The sequence below is a fragment of the Rhinolophus sinicus genome, chromosome 3 (genome assembly GCF_057876585.1).
Source record: "Rhinolophus sinicus isolate RSI-liver-muscle chromosome 3, RSI-T2T, whole genome shotgun sequence".
NCBI classification, from domain to species: Eukaryota; Metazoa; Chordata; class Mammalia; order Chiroptera; family Rhinolophidae; genus Rhinolophus; species Rhinolophus sinicus.
In genome coordinates this window covers 103021174-103043005 of record NC_142503.1, presented here as the reverse complement: position 1 = coordinate 103043005, position 21832 = coordinate 103021174, and the positions used below count along the sequence as shown (strand labels likewise).

Below are 21832 nucleotides of genomic sequence, written 5' to 3'. Positions count from 1 at the left end.
CCCGGCCTCTTCCCTCGCACCTCGTGCGGAGTCACCGCTGCTTCCCTTTCCAGATCCCCGACAGCAGTCACCCACCACCTTAGCTTTGCACCCGCTTCCCCGCCACCTCCACACCGAGGTTTCCCGATTCTTCCCCCTCCGTAGGCTCCAGTACTCGGCAGGGTGTTCTCCGGGCCCCCTTCCCCCCAGCGCCGCCCGTAGTCTAAGGATGTCACCAGTCTTACGGGGCCCCAGCAGAGCCCGAGCCGACCCTGCGGCAGGGACCCCGGCTCTCTCGCCGATCCTGCCGACACCACTCCGGTCGCCTTAAACACAATGCCGGTCGGCCTCCTGCCGCCTTCTTTAAAAGCTGCGCTCCCTCCTCATCCGCCTCCGCTACTCCAGCTCCTCACGTCGGCTTCCTGGGTGTCCCTGCCGGCTCGGAGTGACGAGCCCCACGAGGCGGCACCTCGAAGTCAGCAACACACCTCAGGCTCTCAGCGGGCGCCCCCACCTCTCGCACAGGCGCCTCCGGTTCTCACAACCGTGCTTCCAACTCCCGACCGGCCTCTCCTCCCCTCGGGTCCGCGGCCCCTCGGACTCCCCAACGGCCCCCTTGCCCTTGCTCCGGCACCCCCTGAGGCCCCGGACGGCCGCCGGCGTCCCTCAGCCCCCGCCCAGCCCGCCCCCGGCGCCCTGCTTACCGTTCTGAGCGGCGCCTGGCCCTGGGAGGAGGGAGCCAGAAACCAGCAACAGCGAAAGGGCCAGGCCGCTGGGCAGCGACGAGCCCGACATCCTACCGGCAGAAGAGCGACTAGCGAATGGGCCGGGGCCGGGAAGGGAGGGGAGGGAGGGAGGGGGCGGGCGAGCGCGCGAGGGAGTGAGCGAGGGAGGCAGCTGGGGCTCAGCTCCGTCCTTCGCCGTCCTCCTCCTACCGCCGCAGCGCCCAAACCTCGCGAGACCTGCGCTCCTGGTGGTGGGCGGCTGAGGAGTGATGGCCTCAAGGCTCGCGAGAAGAGGCGACCTCAACTGATGCTCCCGCCCCTCGGCCGTCGCGTCCCCGCCCCTGCAGAGGCTGATTGGCCAAGCTCAAGGTAGGTCACGTGCCAAGAGCGCTTCTGGCCACGTGACGGAGCGAGGCGGGGTTCCTCCGGCTCTCTCAGCCTGGGAAGTGGGAAGTCCGCCTCCTGCTAATCCTTCGGTGGGACGGGAGCGCCCATAAATAAGAGCAAGTTTTGGGAGCCTAATGTATTTCCTCCACCCTTTCAGTTGTTGGCGCTCTTGGCTGCGGTATTTGACGCACTACCGCCTGTTTTATGCCTTCCTCATTGTCGGGTCCCAAAGTCCTGCTATTTCTTCCTTCTGGACTTTGACCTGAGACCCTCTTAGACCCTCGACCGGCATCGAGCTCCTACCTCCCTCTGTTACCTACTGCTGTAACCTTCCGCGCTAGGTGTGCACTCCCCGTGCTCGTCACTACCTTGTGCTTTTCCGCCTCACCCCTGCTCCCTTGTCGTCTATCCTCCCCTCCCCCCCACCCCCATTTGGCCTTGTTTTAGCCTCATAAAAATCTCAGGGCCTGAAGTTCTAGCCTAATTGCTCGAGTTTAGTTAGACACTAAATTCTATGAGGAAGTCACCAGGTACTAATTAATATGAAGAATATTCAGAAGCATTTTCATACCGCGAATATTTATAGTACCTGCGGTGTACCAGGTTTTCACACCTGCTGTGAAACCTAGATGAAGTTCACAACCTAGTCTCAGAAAAGCGAGGAAGAGGACGAATGACCTAGCAAAACGACCCATAGCAAAGCAGCCAGCAAAGTGCTCTGGCATTGTGTGCATGGAAGTTCAGGAAAGGATCTTTTTAAGGGTTTTTTTTTTCCCTACTGTGGGGGCAGAATCCCAGAGAGCAGTTTCCAGGCTCTCGGCCTCACGTGGAAAGGTGCTGACTTGGGTAGTAGATGGCCGTCAGCTGTAATTAGATGGCCATCAATAGGTTAGCCATTAGTCACGGATATAACTGCTGTGGCTATGCTAGGGGGTTGGTTGGCAGAGAAGTGGACAGCGGGTTGTAGATCGAGCAAGTCCTGCTTCCTGTGTCTCCAACCCAGCTGCCAGCAAGACCGTAATGGTATGACTCCCCTATCTATGGCTCCGTGGGTGTTCCTTTTTGGCCTCGCCATGTCCTGCGTTCTTGTGCGGGGAGCGGGACCAGAGTCCCCGCATGACACCTACCCTTGGTTGTCATTCCTTGGTTGACAAGGGAGTTTCTGTGATTTAGCTGATCCCTGACTCATAGAAGACACCCTGGGGAGAGTCTGTGGAGGGACACTGAGAGGAGCCTAGTTAACAGTCCTGGTGACCTGAGGGCTCTGAAAACCTGGAGGAAGGAGCACTGACCATGAGCCTCGCACACGCAAGCCAAAGTAGTCACAAGTTTTCAACATGAACTGAACAGCTGATGGCTCCAGACTGAACTTTCTAGCCAGCACTGGAACTACAGCTATGGCATGTCGTTGATTGAAATGAAAACTACAGCCTCCACAACCTCAGGTATGAGGGTGACAAAAGGTTCACATGGAAAAAGGTTGGACAAAGGCCATTCCGAAGACAGCCCTCGGTATGGAGGACTACAGAGCCATCTGTGGTGGGACCACGATTTTCAGCTCATGGAAATTTTTGATCGCATGAACTACTCTGCCTCATAATGGTAACTAACATCCCTATTTGATCCTTACAACAAGGGATCCTTACAAAATGATTATGCTCATTTTGTGGGTAGGGAAACTGAGTCTAAAAGAGGTGTGACCCGCCGAAGAGTGTTTGCTATAATCATCAATACCAAATAATCTGGGTTGCCTCTTCTAGGTTCATGGCGGGAGTGCATTTCCCTCTTGAAGTTGGGAGTGACATGTGATTTGTTTTGGCCAGTGACACGTGACATGCATCATTTTCAAGCACACTCATTGCATTTCAGTTGCAGACACTGTAGCATACTCTTGCCCGTATGGTAATTAGTGATCGTGATGATGAAAGCACGTGTGAAAATGAAACTGTCATTCTGGGGTCCCTGAGTTAATACAATAAGCCCAGAGTATTATTAAGCTCTGCCAAACTACATAGAACAGGTAGTGTCTAAATTACTGAGATTCAGAAATCTTTTCTACTACTGCATAACCTGAACTACTCCGGTCAGGGGAAAGATCAAATTCAGGTTGATCCCACATCCACCACCACCCTCTACTAAGCTGTGTAGCCTTGGACAAATGACCTAATCTCTCTGAATCCTATTTATCTGTCAAATGGGGTTGATGATAGTACCTACTTGTTCGGATTGAATCTGAGTTGTTCTAAGGTTTGTGCCTGAGAAGCCGCAAGCCCAAGGCACGCACCAGGTGGCTGAGTTAGGACATGGATTTACTGAGACTTACTGACCCGGGAGAGTCTCTGGTGGCTCCACACTCAGGCGGAGAAGAAGCCAGGTTATGCGGGTCCAGCAAAGCAAAGAGCATCCCACAGGAGGGCTCAGCTGGCAGGTCCTGCAGGCCCGCTCTCATGCACACAGCGTCTCAAGATGCAGGGAGACCTAGATTGCCAGCAAGATCATCTGCCCGTGGGCCTGGTCCCTATACTACCTCATAAGATTATAAAAGGAACAAATGAGTACATTTATGTATACTGTTTAGACCAGTTATGTTTCTGGTGCACAGTAAACACTCAAATGTTGATAATAACGATAATAAATAATATTGCTACTGCTGCTATAATTCCAACTCCAACTCTGTGATCTCCAGCACTTGCCGTGCTTCTTACAAAAGTGGATTCAGAGAGAAAAGTTTTAAGTATAGTGTTACCAATCAACTCTCAAAGCCGGAAGTTATGAGGAATCCTTTTAAAACCCAGGGGAAAACATGTCATCAAATCCTACATGACAGTAGCTGTACTTTTAGACCCCTTTTTGAGCAAAACACATGATAAATAAAACCTCATAACGCAGTAATTCTTTAAAGAAATTTACGAATTTGGCTTTTTTCTTTCTTTTTTTAACATTTACATACACTTAAAAATCTCTCTACTGTCAAATGCAGCTGTGTGGGAGGAGGGCTAGCTCCTTGCAATATCTAACAAGAGCCCTAGGAGTCCTCCGTGCTCAGGCTGAGACACTTTCCTGGCCTCCAGGGACTGCTTGGAGGTGGGCTTTCCAGTCTTTCCAGTACTGACAGCACCTCCTGGTGGCAAGACCTATGTGTGGTAACGCATTCCAAAGTGAAAGACTTCCAGTGGTTTTGTTCCGTGTGCTGCATTCAGCCATTGAAGGATGTCGGTGAAAATGATAGCAGTGTTGGTAGAGTTGATTTTGAACGTCCTAATGGTTCCCCTCGTCCCTCTTGCAAAGATCTCTGCTCCTTTGAATTTCTTTCCCTTCAGATATACCACCCTTTCCATTCAGCTATACCACCCTGGTATCTTCTGACCTCCTTACTACCTTTTTTTCCCTACCCTTTCCAACTCCTAGCACCAATCTTGAACTTCATGGATGAGTTCAATATCCATATTGATGATATATTCAATACCCTGGCCTCTCAGTCCTTTGATCCTCTCACCTCCAACTACCTTCTCCTCAACTGAGCCACCCCTTCCAAGGTTACACCTTCAACACTTTAATCACTGCCAAAATGGCTCTGTCTTTGAAATATGAAAATATTTCACTCTCCATTTACCACCTATCCTTTCCATTCCGAGAGCTAGGATCCCATTTGCTGTAATTATTCCACCTCAACAGGACTTCTAATCCGTTCATCCCGCCAGTTCTCGTTGTCCGTCCTTCATTTCCCCCGGGCCCAGCATAGAGCCCATGATTCATCATTATAATCATGTCCTTACTTACCTCAATCTCCAACACACTTTTCTGGAAAAACGACAGCCTGGCTAAACACTACCGTCTGAGATGAGATTTCGTGTCTGCGTCTGAGCAGCTGGATGTTACCAGAGAAAAGTCACATGCAGGCTGAGTGACTTCATTTTGAATTCCTGGTCTCAAACCTCAAATGGGCACTCAGCACCACCTGGCAATCCTACTCTTCCATATGCAGTAAGCAGGTAATCATGAATTTGCAATCACAATGATCACATCCAAGAAATGCTCATTTCTTTTATTTCTCTAAATCATATTTAATCATATTTAATCCATTCTGAGCACCTTTCTGCTGAGATGACAAGAAATTCCGTTTTGGTCATTATGAGCCTCTTTCCCTACTTCCCGGAAAATATGTAATTCCTGGGGTTTTATACAGCCCAGGACACCTTTTTTTCTTTTTTGAAGTGCCCTCTGGTGACGGCTGGCGTGTGCATTACCCAAGCCCACATGATCCCTTGAAGGTGAATGGTTTGGTGCTTCCCACGGCTCCCCTCACCAGCCTCACCCTACGCCACACTCCCTTTCAGTTCTTTGTGATTGTCCTGGTATCTTCTATGTGTTGACAGTGCTCTTCCCCAAAGTCCTTCTCACCTTGAGGCTTTTGCACATTCCGTTCTCTTTGCCCAGAATGCTCAACACTCTGTCCTCTTTGCCTGGTCTAATTCTAATCCTTTGGATGTAAGCTTCAAATCATCCCTCCTTAACATGAAAATTAAAACCCCAGTGAGATACCACTTCACACACACACACACACACACACACACTTAATTTAATAATGAAAAAAAACTGATGATACCAAATGATGGTGGGGATGCAGAGCAACTGGAACTCCCATACACTGCTAGTATGGTACGTATATAAAATGGCAGAACTACTTTGGAGAACTATTTGGCAGTTTCTCATAAAGTTAAACATACAAGTCTATGACCAGTAGTTCTACTCTTATATCCTCAATGCCCAAGAGAAATGAAAATATATGTTCATAAAATAATTTGTACAAGAATGTTCATAGCAACTTTATTCCCAATATCCAAAATAGGAAACAACCCAAATATTTATCAACACATGAATGGATAAACAAACTAGTATAGTCATACAATGGAGCACTACTCACTACTCGTGAGTGTCTTTAGTTGCGCTGTCATGGCTGCCTCCGTGTCCTGAATTGATTCAAAACATTTTCCTTTCGTGGTGATTTTGACTTTGGGAAAAAACCAGAAGTCGCACGGTGCCAGATCCGGTGAATAAGGTGGATGAGGACACACCGTAATGCTTTTATTGGATAGAAAATTGCTGTACCAGAAACGATGTGTGACTTGGAGACAAAATAGATGAATGCTGTTGCCGAGTGCCATCCAACGGAAAGGCAGGGACCTTTAATATGGGATGCGACGCATCAAGCCTTAGTAACTGTGTGTGACAAGTTTCAACTTGTTCGGTGCAGTCAGTCAGGCATGAGCTCCGGTTGAGAGAAAGTGTGTTTTAAAGTGTGCTGTAAATCATCCTCCATCATGACAGCGCTCCGTGTCACACATCACTTCTGTTATATAGCAATTTCTGTCCAATAAAAACATTATGATGTGTCCTCATCCACCTTATTGACTGGATCTGGCCCCATGTGACTCCTGGCTCTTCCCCAAAGTCAAAATGACCATGAAAGGAAAACATATTGATTCAGGACAAGGAGGCAGCCACGACAGCACAACTAAAGACACTCATGAAAGAGGATTTCCAGAACTGCTTCAGAAAGTGGGAAAACAATGGAATGAGTGCATTTGAAGTGAGCAGGAATATTTGAGGGGGGATTAATGGCAATGTGTCTTTTACTGTAATAATTTTTTTGTATTTAAACATTCACCATATTGTTTGATCACACCTCATATTGATAAAAATCAGATCAGTTTCAGTGGTTTCTTGGAATATTGACTGGAAAGAGGCATGTGGGAACTTTCTAGGGTGATGGAAATTTTCTATGTGTTGATCTGGGTGATGGTTACACAGATATATGCGATCTGACAATTAAGTTCACAAACTCATCCTAGAAAAAGTGCTACATCTCTCATTGCTGAAATTCACTATGGTCACCTTTGAAGTACTCCCCTTGGGAAGCTATGCACTGACACCTGGGCCTAGTCCACCCTTCAAAGCAATTTTGGAACTCTTTTTCTAGAATGGCTATCAGAGCTGTCATTGTGTTACCCTTGATGTCCTGAATGTCATCAGAATATCTTCCTTTAAATATTTCCTTTATCTTCAGGTAAAGAAAGACGTCATTGGGGGCCAGATCAGGTGAGTAGGGAGGGTGTTCCAATACAGTTATTTGTTTACTAGCTAAAAACTCCTCACAGACAGTGCCATGTGAGCTGGTGCATTGTCGTGATGCAAGAGCCATGAATTGTTGGTGAAAAATTCAGGTCATTTTTGTCTAACTTTTTTGCACAGCCTTTTCAGCACTTCCAAATAGTAAACTTGGTTAACTGTTTGTCCAGTTGGTACAAATTCATAATGAATAATCCCTTTGAGGTCAAAAATGGTTAGCAACATCCTTTTGACTCTTGATTTGGACTGACAGAATTTTTTTGGTCATGGAGAATTGGTTGACTGCCATTGTGCACTTTGACGTTTTGTTTCAGGGTTGTATTGGTACACCCATGTTTCATCACCAGTGATAACACAGCCCAAAACATCGTCTTGCCTCTCCAAAAGGTCTTGGCAAACTTTAGCTCTCCTTTGCTTTTGTTCATCGGTGAGCTCCTTTGGGACCATTTTTGCACACACCTCTCTCATGCCAAGATTTTCAGTTAAGATTTTCCTAACTGTTTCTCTATTGATGTTTACTTGGTCTGCTATGCTTCTCACAGTCAGCGAATGATTTTGACACACAATTTAATGAATTTTTGCAATGTTTTTGTCAGTTCTGCTCGTTACTGGCTGCCTGACCTCTGTTAATCAGTGAAGCGTTCTCTCCCCTCAGAAGAACGTTTAATCCATTTGAACACTGCCGTTTTCTTCATGGCATTATCCCCATAAACTTGGACTAACATGTTCCTGATTTCACTTCCACTCTTGCCAAGTTTAACAAGTTTTCATTGTTATAATTCAACATTCTCATGACAGCACACAAAAACATGCAACAACAACAATGAACACCGCTCGGCAGGACACCGCCACACGTCGACAGGAACACAGCTGTGAGACACTGATATACCAAGGTTATGAAACCTTACCCAGCTGTTTGTACAGTGCTGCCAATGTAAGTGCACGGTGGCAAGTTTGCAAACGTAATTGTCAGACATCTTATGTATATTTGTGAAAATTTATTGAAATTATACCTCATAAAAAATGCACAACAAAACCATCCCATTATCAGGGAAACCTCTTCTGGGCCCCATAACTCAGTACATACACTCATTGCTCCATGTACTTCTTTCTCATATCACTAACCACAGCTGAGATTTTACATCTATTTGTGTGGTTATTTGACTTGCATCTGGCTCCTTCTCTAGACCTCCAGGAGGAGGAAACCATAACCATTTTGTTCACTACGATATCTCCAGTGCATAACGTCGTACCTGCCATGCCGTGGGTACTTAGTGAATATGTCTTGAGATGAGTCACACAGCTGGACCCAGAACTGAGACTCCTGACTCTCAGTCCAGTGCTCCTTCCACTCTGCCACTCTGAGGATGGAGTCCAGTCCTGCCTGAAGGCCCACCTCTAATCCCACTTGTCCTGGGAAGCCATCTTTATTCACCATTCATTCATTCCTCATTCATTCAACCAATTTTGAGTGGCTACTCTGTGCAAGGGGATGAGTTTATAATGCTGAACACCTTATATTATAGTAGGGAACACAGACATTGAACAATAATGATACAATTCCTTACTTAATTATAATTTTGTTCTGTGCTAAAAGTAGACATGTCAGATGCTAAGAAAATGCAATATAGGGAAACCTGAGTCTGGAGTAGAAGAAGTTGTCACAAGAAAGACTCCCGGAGGAAGGGACAGAGAAGCTGTGCTTTGAAGGAGGCTTAAGAGTTAACCAGGCAAAGATGGAGCAGGCAGAGGCAGAGGAGGCCTGTTCCAGGTGGGTGGAACTGCACGAGTGAAGGGTCTGCCGTGGGGAGGAGCATGTTGAGGTCTGCAGAGAAGCCCAGTTGTAGCGGGCCAGCCGCCACGCCACGAGTCGAATGGTTCCTGACAAGGGGAGTGGGAATGAAAAAAAGACACTCACACATATGATGATGGCGATCACGGACTTCAGTGATCCTGAAGACGCTGAGTTTATTCTGTCCCCAGAATTTATACCTTCTGTGGACGTGCAGTTTAACAAGCACAAAAATGCATTACCTAGTTAACAGTAAATCTTTAACTTTAACACAGGAGACACAAAATTTACTGAAACTCCCAAATGTAATTATCTTATCAATTGCCCTGATAGGCATCAGCCTTCTGTTCTGGGAACTGGCCACTCCCACCACATTCCTGAGCAACATGCAAGCACTCTCCAGATGCAGGCAGAGACAATTGCTTCAGGGGGAGGAAATAGGTTAAGCATAAACCGAGCCATTCTGTTAAGGCTTTAAAGTTAACTGCAACCATGGCTCCCCACACCCAGTGTGCCTGAAACTCAGAGAGCAAGGGGGCAGGTACTGAAAGAAGGGAGGCACTGAAAGAGGGCTGTGGTGCTCCGATCAGCAATGCCCTGAAGACCATGGCAAGGACTTGAGAGTATGGTCACCTATGAGGAAACCTGCAGGTTCATTTCTTTAACAAAATCTAGTCCAGAACCTCCTTGGTTGGGAGTAAAGGAAATCTCTCCACAGAAGCAGCGTGAATAATTAACCTGTGCTCTCTAGAAGCCTGATCATTTGTTACTTTCTATCACCATTTCCTTCTATTAATAACAACTTGTTTAGCTATCCCCCTCCCCAGGCTCAACTATGCTGCCAGGAATGGGCTGGAGCCCTCTCCTACCTAAGGCCATTGTGTGGTGGCTGCTGTCTCTAAGGGGAAAGTAAGTGAAGGAAGCATAGAGAACCGAGAACAATGTGGTGGGTGGGGAGGGAGGACCAGTCCCCCCGCAGCACAAGGAGACCCTAGTGATTGCCAAGGCTGGGTGACCAGCACTGTTACAAAAATTTCCTGGGGCCAAGAGACCAAAGAAAGAAGCTGACAGCCCCAGCAGGACATCAAGAGTTTATTAAGGGGACTTACCTACGAAGCACGTCTTGGGCATCAGCAGGAGGACCTGGATATCCTCCGCACCTATGGCGGGCACTGAAAGATTATGCAGAACAGGGCAGGATGAGTAGCGTCCTGGTGCATGACCCGCCCGGAGAGGGGAAAGCACCGTACATGCTCGCCTGGAGCTGGGCAACAGTCAGTTCCAGGAACTGGCGCCATGGGACAAAGGGGAGGGCTGATTAGACCATCTCTGAGGGGCTTTACCGGAAGCAGACTTCATGAGTTTATTTGAGCCGGTAACTGAGGACATGCCCAGAAGCAAGATCTCAACAGGTTGAGAAAATACTCCAGACAATGGTAGTTTTGCGTGTGTTTTCTTTCATACATTTAGAATCAAAGGAGAAAATATAAGGAAGGATACATGAAATCCATTGGTGGTAGATTAAGGAAGTGAAAGAAAGCAAAGGGGAAGTATCTAGAAGTGGATTAAAAGTAACATGGAGAGATACATACTTGTTTTCCATTGGTGGGCACAAGATATTAGGTTGCTACAAAAGTAACTGCAGTTTAGAAGGTTAAAAATAATTGCAAAAACCACAATTACTTTTATACCAACCTAATAGTTAACATTTAACATTTACAGCACATAGAGATGGTATATGGGCAATAAGATGACAAGGAGTCGTGCCCTAATGCAGGTGGTTATGCCCCTGAGGGGTCTGGAAAAGATGGTTCCTGACATTCCAAGGGTACAGTATCTTAGATGCACAAAAACAGTGGACAGGGCTCGCTTAAGGCAAAGATTAACCGTTTATTAAGGACTCTATAGGCCTGAAATGTGACTACCCACCACCATGCCCCGTTAGGAATTTATCATCACAAAGCCTCTCAGGCCTGCCAAGCAGCCTCCTGAGTTTGTCAGGTTTGCTCCATAACCCCTCTTTTCCATCCACACCTATAAGTCTCCTTCTCTGTACCATTGAAAACTGTTAGCAAGCCTTGCACGATGGGTTAATTTAACTTATTTCCACATCCACTCTCTCCATCTAGAACAGGAACTCATCATAACAATCTCTTATATTTTTTCACAGGTCACAAAAAGTTTCCACATGTATTAGCCCATTATTTTACTTGGTTATCGGAACTCCATTTCATAAACAAGATAACTGAGGCTCAGAAAGGAGATTGACATGTTCAGTGTCTCCAGTTAGGGGGTAATTCTGCCAAATAGAATTTGAAACTAAATCCTTCAGACTCCAAAGGGCATATGCTGATGGTGGCTGCATTGCCATCTTGACAATGGCCTGTGATGACCCTCTTCCAACAGCATGAGTCTTGTCGGCTGATAAAGCAATTTCCTTGGGCAATATCTGCTGAGGTTGGTGTAAGATTGGCTCATCCCCTGGCCAGGAATTTGAGGTGCTCATCATTTCTTCAGGAAGCACCTTGGGTACCATCTCTACTTGGATGGCCAGTGCAGAGAGGGGGCAGGGCAACTCGACAGCCAAATTAAGCTCTCCCCTGTCTTAGAGATGGGATTTTTAGGGGCTAATACTAGCCCTCAACTTTGGAGCAGTTGAGACAGACAGGAGTCAGGTATTTGACCGGATAAATCTGCCAAATCAGGATTAAAATGTTATTAGCAAGCTCATCTGTCTACTAGACTAATCCATGTTCTCCAACATCACCTTTATAAGGGGATATTTTGACCTCCTAGGTAATGTTGTTCTTCCTCTGGGCATTGATATATGTAGATATTATACCTGAAATTGTGGCAGCCATCTTGCTATTAGCTTCAGGTTAAACTAATGCTAAGAGATGGCAGAGCAGAGATATGGAAAGAACCTGGGCTCCAGATCATATCACAAAGTTAATGAATCAACTAATTCTGGAATCCCTACATCTGGAGTTTCCAATTCTTTATTGCTTAAGGTAGTTTCTGTTTCTTAGAGCCAAAATAGTGTTTTATGTGAAAAACACTGTTGGCTGCCTGCCCCGTATTTTTTCTCCTTTTCTTTATTACTATTAAAATGAGAACCTCACTTTTTTCCCCCAGGGAAGGAAAAGCAATATGCTAAGCTAAAAAATGCTTTTCTCTTTAGGTTCCTTTTTAGTGAGGATGGCCATATGTGATCCATTTGATCTTAACTAATGAGACATAGATGAAAATTTCTGAGTAGGGCCTCAGGAAAATCTCTTTAATGGGAATAAGTTTGGTTTTCACACTTACTCCTTCCTTTTCTCTCTGGGAATGGAGATGTGATGTTTGAAGTTGCTGCAGCCATCTTGTGACAGAGAAGATGAAGATCGAATGCTAGAGTTGGCAGAACTGGAAAAAGAAGGTGCCTAGAAACTTTATGACATCCCTGAGCTGCTAAACCAGTTGTTAAATGCCCATACCAGGTGTTTTGTTATGTGAGAAAAATAAAACTATATTTAGTTAAGCTGCCATTAGTTGTATTTTCAGAGACTACATCAAGAATCCAACGTCTTTCTCTGCCATGTTTTTACCTTCATTTTGCTTCATTGTGTCCTCAAGATTCTCTCTCCTAAAGAGTATATGAGAGGGTAAACGTTCTTAGTCTTTGAATATCTGAAAAGTCCTTATTTTGTTCTCATACTTATTTGATAGTTTGTTACACAACTCTAGCTTGAAAATAATTTCCCCTCAGGATTGTTTAAACATTGTTCCATTTTCTTTTCAAATTTAATGTTACTGATGAAGAGTATTAACTTGATTTTCCACCAATGTAAGAGGCTTTTTTAAAGTATTTTGGAAAATTTTTAAATTGCACTTATTTTTTGGTGTTCTAAAATTTTGTGATGATATGTCAAGATGTGGATCTTTTTCACACATTATGCTCAATACTTGCTGGGATCTTTTAATTTGAAAACCAGTCTCTTTACTACTTGGGATAAATTCTTACCTTCCATGTTTTTGTTTTTGTTTTTTCCTCCCTTTCTGACTGTTTGAACTTTTGGATTGATTCTCTTTCTCTTTTTCTCTCATATTTCCCATGCCTTTTGCTTTTTGCTCTGTGTTCTAAGAGATTTTGTTTATTTGCCAATTCTTCTATTACATTTCTAATAATTATATTTAAATTTTTAAGAGCAATTTCTTATTTTGTGATTGCTCTTTTATCATAGCAATCTGTACTTATTTTGTGGATATATTATCTTTCAAAATGTCTCTGAATATGTAGCTTTTAAAGGTTTTATATTCTCTGCATTCTTTGTTCTTCTTGGGCCAATTTGTTTAACACAGAGGGTGCCAAAAAAATGTTTACACATTTTAAGAAAACTGTATTAAAATTGTAATCTCAATATATACCGATAACAAAATATGAATACAGGTCACGTTTGACTTCTGCAATTGCAAGAGGTGCTCAAAGTGGTTACCATCAGCGTCCAGAAACTTCTGATTAGGGCAAACTACTGCTTGAGCAACGTTGACCAAAGTGTCCACTTGCATCCATCTTTTTGGCACCCCTGGTATATATTTTAATCCTGATCTTTTTCTTTTATTTGTATGTGTGGTGATCTATATTTGCTTTTTTGTATTTAAGAGGGAGCAACCATGTTGGTTCTCTTTGTAGTTGGTGTGAATGCTGCATGAGTCTAGGTCTGCTTACCTGTTCAGTATCTGTCTGAAGGGAAAGGCTGATCAGAGGCTCCAGGCGTAAGCATGAGGTTTGTTATTGTAGCAAGACTGGACTTGGAGATGATTTTCAGAATTGGGGGCGTGAGGGAGGGGAAGGCCTCAAAAGGAAAGGACTTTATTCTGAGATCATTACCCACCTAGCAACCTTTATTCTCTGTGGCTAATCCTCTCTGGGTTAGCTCTGAATGAGTAGAGATATTGGGGGAGTTGTCTAAGGAGGGCTTCTTGGGAAGTTGTTTATAGAAAGACTTCCACTTAACCCCCTTTTAGCTCTCCTTGTAAGTCTTCTTTCCTCACCTGCTGACTCTTGGGCTCTGCTGGGCATACCAGCTCCCTCCTCAGCTACAGGTCCTTCCTTTGTTTATTCTGGACAGTGGACCCACTTCTACATCTCATCCATCAATAACTTTTTTCCACCTACTGTTTTCCAGAAATCTTAGAAAGTCTCTTGCTTGGTGATGGTACAGTCTCATTCTCCTAGGTTAATTTACCTTTACTCTCACATTAATGGATTTTCAGGAGGGAGAGAAGACAAGTGTGTGTGCTTAATCCACCATCTTTGCTGGTATTTTATTTTTAATTTTCATCTGCCTTCATCAATGAGATTATTCTAACCATTGTTTTTTCTCTATGTGATCTTTCTTTGGTTTGGGGTTCAGGGTTTAAAAAATGGTTGGCTCATATTCCATGTTTTTTCCATGCTCTGGAATAGTTTAAGTTCATCCAAACATTGGTCCAAGGATTTACTGCATCATAGTCATCTGGGACGCATTTTTTTTTTTTTTTTTTTTAAGAATAGATTCCATTTATCTTCAAGTAAACACAAAGACATAAGAAAGAATAAAAGAATATACATAAATGATAATATTTGTTAACTCAAAGAGTGGGATTAGGGAGGGAAATGGGGATACTTAATTCTTATATTATACATATCTGTACTGTTGTATTTTTTTTCACAATCACTATATATAACTTTTGAAATTAAAAAAAAAAAAATCTTAATGGAAAAAAGTAGGTTTCCAGCCCAAACTTTGGAGACTCTACTTCAATGAGTTGGGAGGTTAGGGAATTTATATATGTGTTTTAAAACATACACAGGTAATTTAAATGTGCAGTCAAGTTGGAAAGCACTGACATAAATATTACAGGAAATACTTTTTCCTCGAAGGTGTGAAAATACTTGCATGTAAAAATCTGTGGGCCTGAGGTTTGGTGGGGAGGGCAGGGCAAGTGAAGGGAAGGTAGTTCTTTGACTCCTTTTTTGGCATTATCTATTTGTCTAGTTTTTCTGCCTCTTCTTGAGGCAGTTTTGGTACTTTATGTATTTCCTAGAAAATCATCTGTTCTTTTAAATTTATTCATGAAAAATTATATGTCCTGGGTGGCCAGATAGCTCAGTTGGTTAGAGCAGGAGCTCTGAACAACAAGGTTGCTGGTTCAATTCCCTCATGGGACGGTGGGCTGTGCCCCCTGCAACTAAGATTGAAAATGGCGACTGGACTTGGAGCTGAGCTGTGCCCTACACAATTAGATTGAAGGACAGTGACTTGGAGCTGATGAGACCTGGAGAAACACACTGTTTTCCAATATTCCCCAATAAAAAAAAAATATTAAAAAAGAAATTATATGTCCTAAGTTCTTATTACCCTTACAATTACCTTTTTATCTTTAATTTTAACATGTTTCTTATTCTTAGTATTTGTGGTTTCTCTGTGTAAACATATTTTTATTGTGACAAAATACACATGATGTAAAATTTGCCATTTTCACCATTTTTGAAGTGTGTAATTCAGTGTTATCGAGTTCATTCACAATGTTGTGCAACCATTACCACCATCTCTGTCCAGAATTTTTCATCATCTTCAACATAAACTCTGTACTCATTAAATAGTAACTTCTCATTCCTTCCTCCCCCAAATCCCTGGTAACTTCTAATCTACTTACTGTCTCTATGAACTTGCCTATTCTTAGTACTGCATGTAAGTGGGATCATATTAAGTTGGTGCAAAAGTAATTGCAGTTTAAAAGGTTAAAAATAATTGCAAGGGGCCGACCCTGTGGCTCAGGCGGTTGGAGCTCCATGCTCCTAACTCTGAAGGCTGCCAGTTCGATTCCCACATGGGCCAGTGGGCTCTCAACCACAAGGTTGCCAGTTCGGTTCCTCGAGTCCCGCAAGGGATGGTGGGCTCCGCCCCCTGCAACTAAGATTGAACAAGGCACCTTGAGCTGAGCTGCCTCCCGGATGGCTCAGTTGGTTGGAGCGCATCCTCTCAACAACAAGGTTGCTGGTTCAACTCCCGCAAGGGAGGGTGGGCTGCGCCCCCTGCAACTAGCCACGGCAACTGGACCTGGAGCTGAGCTGCGCCCTCCACAACTAAGACTGAAAGGACAACAACTTGAAGCTGAACGGCACCCTCCACAACTAAGATTGAAAGGACAAAAACTTGACTTGGGAAAAAAAGTCCTGGAAGTACACACTGTTCCCCAATAAAGTCCTGTTCCCCTTCGCCAATAAAATCTTTTTTTTTAAAAAAAAAGAATAATTGCAAGAACCGCAATTACTTTTGCACCAACCTAATACGATATTTGATCTTTTGTGTCCGGCTTATTTCACTAGCATAATGTTTTCAAGTTTCATTCATGTTGTTGCATAATATTTTCAAGGTTCATCCATGTTATATCAGAATTTCATTCCTTGTTAAGGCCTAATAATATTCCATTGTGTGTATATACCACATTTTGTTTATTTGTTCACCTGTTGGTGTACATTGGGTTATTTCTACCTTTTGGCTGTTGTCAATAATGAAGATTAATGAACAAATATCTATTTGAGGCCCTGCTTCAATTCTTTTGGGTTTGTACCTAGAAGTGGGATTGCTGTATCATGTGGTAATTCTATGTTTAACTTTTGAGGACCTGCCAAACCGTTTTCCACAGCAGTTGTACCCTTCCCACCAATAGTGCATAAAGGTTCCAATTTCTCCATAGCCTCACTAACACTCGTTATTTTCTGAGTTTGTTTGTTTATTTGTTTGTTTGTTTGTTTGATAGGAGACATCCTAATGGGTGTGAAGTCATTTCTCGTTGTGGTTTTAATTTTCATTTCCCTAATAACTAGTGATGTTGAACATCTTTTCATGTGCTTATTGGCTATATGTTTATTTTCTCTGGAGAAATTTCTATTCACGCCTTTTGTCCATTTTTGGATTAGGTTCTTTGGTTTGTTGTCAAGTTATAAGAGTTTCTGTATTGTTTATTGATCTGATTTATTATCATGCCCTCCTGGATGCCTAAGAAGCATACAACTGACCTTCTATAGCTGTGCTGGCCAATATGATCGCCACCAGCCACATGTGGCTATTGACATTTAAACTCTAGTTAATTAAAATGAAATAAAATTCAAAATTCAGGTCTTCAATGGCATTAGCCACATTTCAACTTGTTGATAGTCACACGTGACTAGCGGTGACCGTACTAGGCAGCACAGAATGGACATTCCTATCATCACAGAAAGCTCTATTGCACAACATTGTTCTAGATCTACCTTCCACAGCTCTTTTTTTTCTCTACTATTCTGCTTCTCTATTTGTATGGTCTTCATTCTGAAAGATGTCCTTGACTTTATCATTCAGACCTTTAGCTGGTCTTCAACCATGTCCTTCCATTATTGACCTCCAATATTTAATTTTACATTTTAACTGGCAGTTAGCTTTATAAATGTCAAGAGTTTTTTTTGGTTGTTATTGTTGTTGTTCTCCTATTGCTATGTTTTCATAGCAGTGTATGCTGACTTTATAGATGCAGTTTTCCCTTGATTATCTCCAAGGACACTAGTTCACTTTTTTTAAAATATGAAGTCCAGTGTCTCCTGAATGAACTTTGTTTTCTCCAGGGTTGAATGTCCTATTTGTTCATCTTGGTTTCTCTCTTTCATGCTATTGGTTTTCCTAATGTCTAGTGATTCTTTTTTTTCTCTTTCATAATCAAGATTTTATTGGTTGTTTTGAGGATAAGCACACAGACATGTCAATTTGTACACAATTCTTAATGTACATACCAAAAACCTAAAAAAGTCATGTATATTTGTCGTGCGGGGAGTCCGGCGGGGTCTCTGCTCCCGCTCCCCACATAAGAACGCAGGACATGGTGAGGCCCAAAAGGAACACCCACGGAGCCATAGGCAGGGGAGTCATACCACTATACTCTCGCTGGCAGCTGGGTTGGAGACACAGGAAACAGGAGCCACACAATTCTCAACCCTCACTGCGCAGCTTGCAGGTTCAGACGCCATCTTCTTGCTAGCCCCCATTTGCTGCTAGCGTAGCCACAGCAGTTACATTAGTGGCCAATGGCTCACTGGTTACAGCTGACGGCCAACAAGCCACAGCTGATGGCCATCCAATCACAGCTGATGGCCATTTATTACCTGAGCCAGCACCTGTCTATGTGAGGCCGAGAGCCTGGAAACTACTTTCTGGGGCTCTGCCCCCACAATATTACATGGAAAAAAACAAAACAAATAAACAATAAGTTCTAAATTATGCACAGTTCTGCATAGAGTGAAGAAATCTCGTGCTGTCCCCCTCTGTCCCACCTGGGCATGAATCTTCCCTTTGTCAAGTATATCCACCTTGACAAACCTGCCCATTCATGAGTAGGACACCTGCCCATTCATCACTTAATAACCTTACCGGATCAACTGCTGTAGTCTTGTAGTAACTCTTATTTTATTGTTATAATTGTTCTATTTGATTATAAATTATTATTGTTAATCTTTTGCTGCACCTATTTTGTAAATTAAAGTTTATCATAGGTTTGTATGTATAGGAGAAAACATAGCATATATGAGATTCATCACTATCCACGGTTTCAGGAACGCACTAGGGGTCATTGACTGCATTCCCTGTGGATAAGGGGGGACAATTGCATAGCTTATTTTCACTCTCTTAACAATTGAAGTTCCATTTCCGCTACTGGCCTCTTTCCTTAATTGCTGGATTGATGGAATACTCTGGGTCAGGAATAATCAGATTTGCTCCCACACTTGCTAAAAAAGGCTTTACTCTAGAGGTGAGTGCTATTTCAATGATGAGTAGACTGCATTTCTTTATTTCTTTCTTCTTTTCCTTCATTTATATTGCAAATGTACAGAATTGTCTTGGGTCTAATCTGATGCTTGGTCCCAAGAGCTGACTAGGAGTCCCCCTCAGGCAGATTTTCCAGTTTGATTAGAGAGTGGTAATCCTGGCTTTATCCTGAGGCCAAACACTGCAGCCAGCTGCTCTATATATAGAGAGGGGAGACAATGACTGGCTGGTTGTTCCAGGGCAGACCTTTAATTAGTCACTCCCCGCTAGGCCCACTCGTGCTCCCTGCCCCTGCTGACTCCTTGAAGCTCTTTGAGAAAAAGCATCTCTAACTCACATTTCAAATCTCTGCTGTGTTTGTTTAGGATGTGAATTTCTTTGCTGTGCTCTCTCCCTCAATTGAATGCCACCTTCATTCAGTGTGAACCTCTGGTACATTGGATTGAATTCTCAATTCATAGTAATTATCATCAGTCTACAATGTTCTGTTATTATTATCGTCATTACTATTATTTCTTTTGGTCTTCATGCATCATCTTAACTCCTATTCTTCTGTATAAAATGAATGTATTTTTGCTTCATGTATTTCTGTCTTTTTAACTTATGTAAAAGGTACAAAAAGATTTGTTTCATTTCTTTTTTTAGCCAACATTGTGTTTTAAATATATATCCTAAATATTTGAACACATATTTGAAAATACTATAATTGGATATTCTATGGATATCCAATTAATGTTTCAGAATGCAGCTTGGTATTCCATGATAATCCTCCATTACATTTATTCATTTATTTATTCTCTGGTGTTGGATACCTCAGTTACCTCCAGCCCTCTTCAAATTCTCACAAGCACTTCATTGGGACTCCTATTTCCCCATATATTTTAACACTTGCTATTTCTCTCCTTTTTAATTTTTGCCTGTCTGATGGACATGTAGTATTTCATTGCTGTTTTATTTCTTGTGCGTCTCTATTTACATGTTAACCATTTGGATTTCCCCTTTGCAAATTGCCTATTATATTAGTCAGAATATACTAAATTATGCTGCTCTAACAAACAACCAAAAAATCTTGTTGGCTTAAAGGAAGACATGTTTGTTTCTTGTTCGTGTTCCATGGCCATATTGATTTATCAGTGGGGCGGTGGTCCTCAGCCACGCAGGAACCCAGGAGGATGGAGCAACTGTGGTCTTGGACGTTGGCCGTCATTATCCCAGAGGAAAAGAGAACATGGTGCATCTTGCATCGGCTCTGGGGCTTCCACCCAGAGATGACACACATCATTCCACTCACATTTCATTGCCATAGCTAGTTACATGGCTGTATTTAACTTCAAGAGTGTGGGAAAGTACAATCCTACTGTGTGTCCAGAAGGAGGAGAACTGGAAATAGTTGGTGAACAGCACTAATAACCGTTATCTGTCTTTCTGGTCAACAAATATTTGGTTTGTTTGTTTTTTCCCCTCATAAAAAAATACAATCTCTCCCTACCTAAGGGAGTTGTCTAAACATTTGTAGGGTAGAAACATTTTTTCCTTCTACCCTTTGAGGTTTTCAGCTGGGGCCCCTGTAACAAAAGACAGCTTAATAAGAGAAAAACAGAAGTTTATTAACATGTGTTTTTCACATATACATGGAAAAAGTGAGGGAAGAATAACTCAAAGAGGTAGTTTAGAATGCCAGCTTATACAGCTCCAACGAAGAACAATAACTTTGTAGAGAAATTACAGGACAAAATAAAATATTTTTCAGGCTTCCTAGGGTGGCAAACAGTGGGAAGGTTAATATATGGGAAACTAATGGTAGATAGAGGCTAGTTAGTAAAGTTTGTTATGTTGATTCCTCTGGTGATTCCAGGCTGATAGGGTCTAAAAGTGCCTCTGATGATTAACCTTTGTCCTTCCTGATAGAGAGGGAGGAGGGACCCCTTGAAAATTTATGTTCTGCTTTTAGGCAAATAGAAGGAGGGAAGGTAGTTTTTCTTGTATTTACTCCTTCTTGATTGCCTTCAGCTCAAAATAATCCTTATGTCAATGTGGTGACACATTCTGGTTTCCTACGAATTCCCTACCTTCTGACCCATGGATGCATATGTTCCTTGTTTTAGCCCTGATTTCCTGCCCTGGGAGTAGCTACCTTGTCCTTTGTTCTTTGTAACACCTGGCTCTGCCTTCTGAGAGATTCTTTGCTCCCCATCATCCTCTTGGCCTTATCTGACATCGCATCAGCACATTTCCTGCCCATTGATTGTTTGGGGGCCCCGGAGTCATTTTAAGGCTCAAAGGGTTACAGATTTTTAAGGTTCACACTCATCAGTTCTTTGGAAATACAATGCTCTTTTAAAGCTCAGTAGCCCTTGGGGGCAGCCAGTTAGCTCAGCTGGTTAGAGCGGGATGCACCACAGTTTCTTAATCCAAACATCTACCGATGGGCATTTTGGTTGTTTCCATGTCTTGGCTATTGTGTATAGCGCTGCAATAAACATAGGGGTGCATAAACTGTGGTACATTTATACAATGGACTATTATGCAGCCATAAAGAAGAATGAAATCCTACCATTTGCAACAACATGGATGGACCTAGAGAACATTATGCTAAGTGAAATATATCAGACAGAGAAAGACAAATACCATATGCTCTCACTTATATGTGGAATCTAAAGAAAAGAATAAATGAATGAACTAATCAGAAACAGTTTCAGAGACATGGAGGAAAAACTGAGGGTTGCTAGATGGGGATAAGGGGGAAGGTGAGGGGATTAGAAAGCACAGTCAGTAACCATAAGATGGACACGTGGTTATGAAAGTTAATTTGAGGAATATAATCAATAGTGTTGTAAAGATTTTGTCGGGTATCCGATGGACATTTGTTTTATTAGGGAGATGACCTCAGGGATGATGTAGATGCCTGATCACTGCACTGTACACCTGAAGCTGGAGCTGAACAATATTGAATGTCAACTACAAGTTTATATATATGTGTATATATATATATA

General features: G+C 43.0%; 1 protein-coding gene across 1 annotated transcript in view; it reads right to left on the bottom strand.

Moving 5' to 3' along the window:
* The window catches only part of NPTN (neuroplastin), a 63474-nt gene extending 62407 nt beyond the window's left edge, over window positions 1-1067 (bottom strand). Inside the window, exon 1 of the mRNA XM_019735938.3 lies at window positions 684-1067. Coding sequence (XP_019591497.1) covers window positions 684-774 — 91 coding nt within the window. The 5' untranslated portion in view covers window positions 775-1067. The remainder of the gene's footprint in view (window positions 1-683) is intronic.
* Window positions 1068-21832: the final 20765 nt, after the last annotated feature.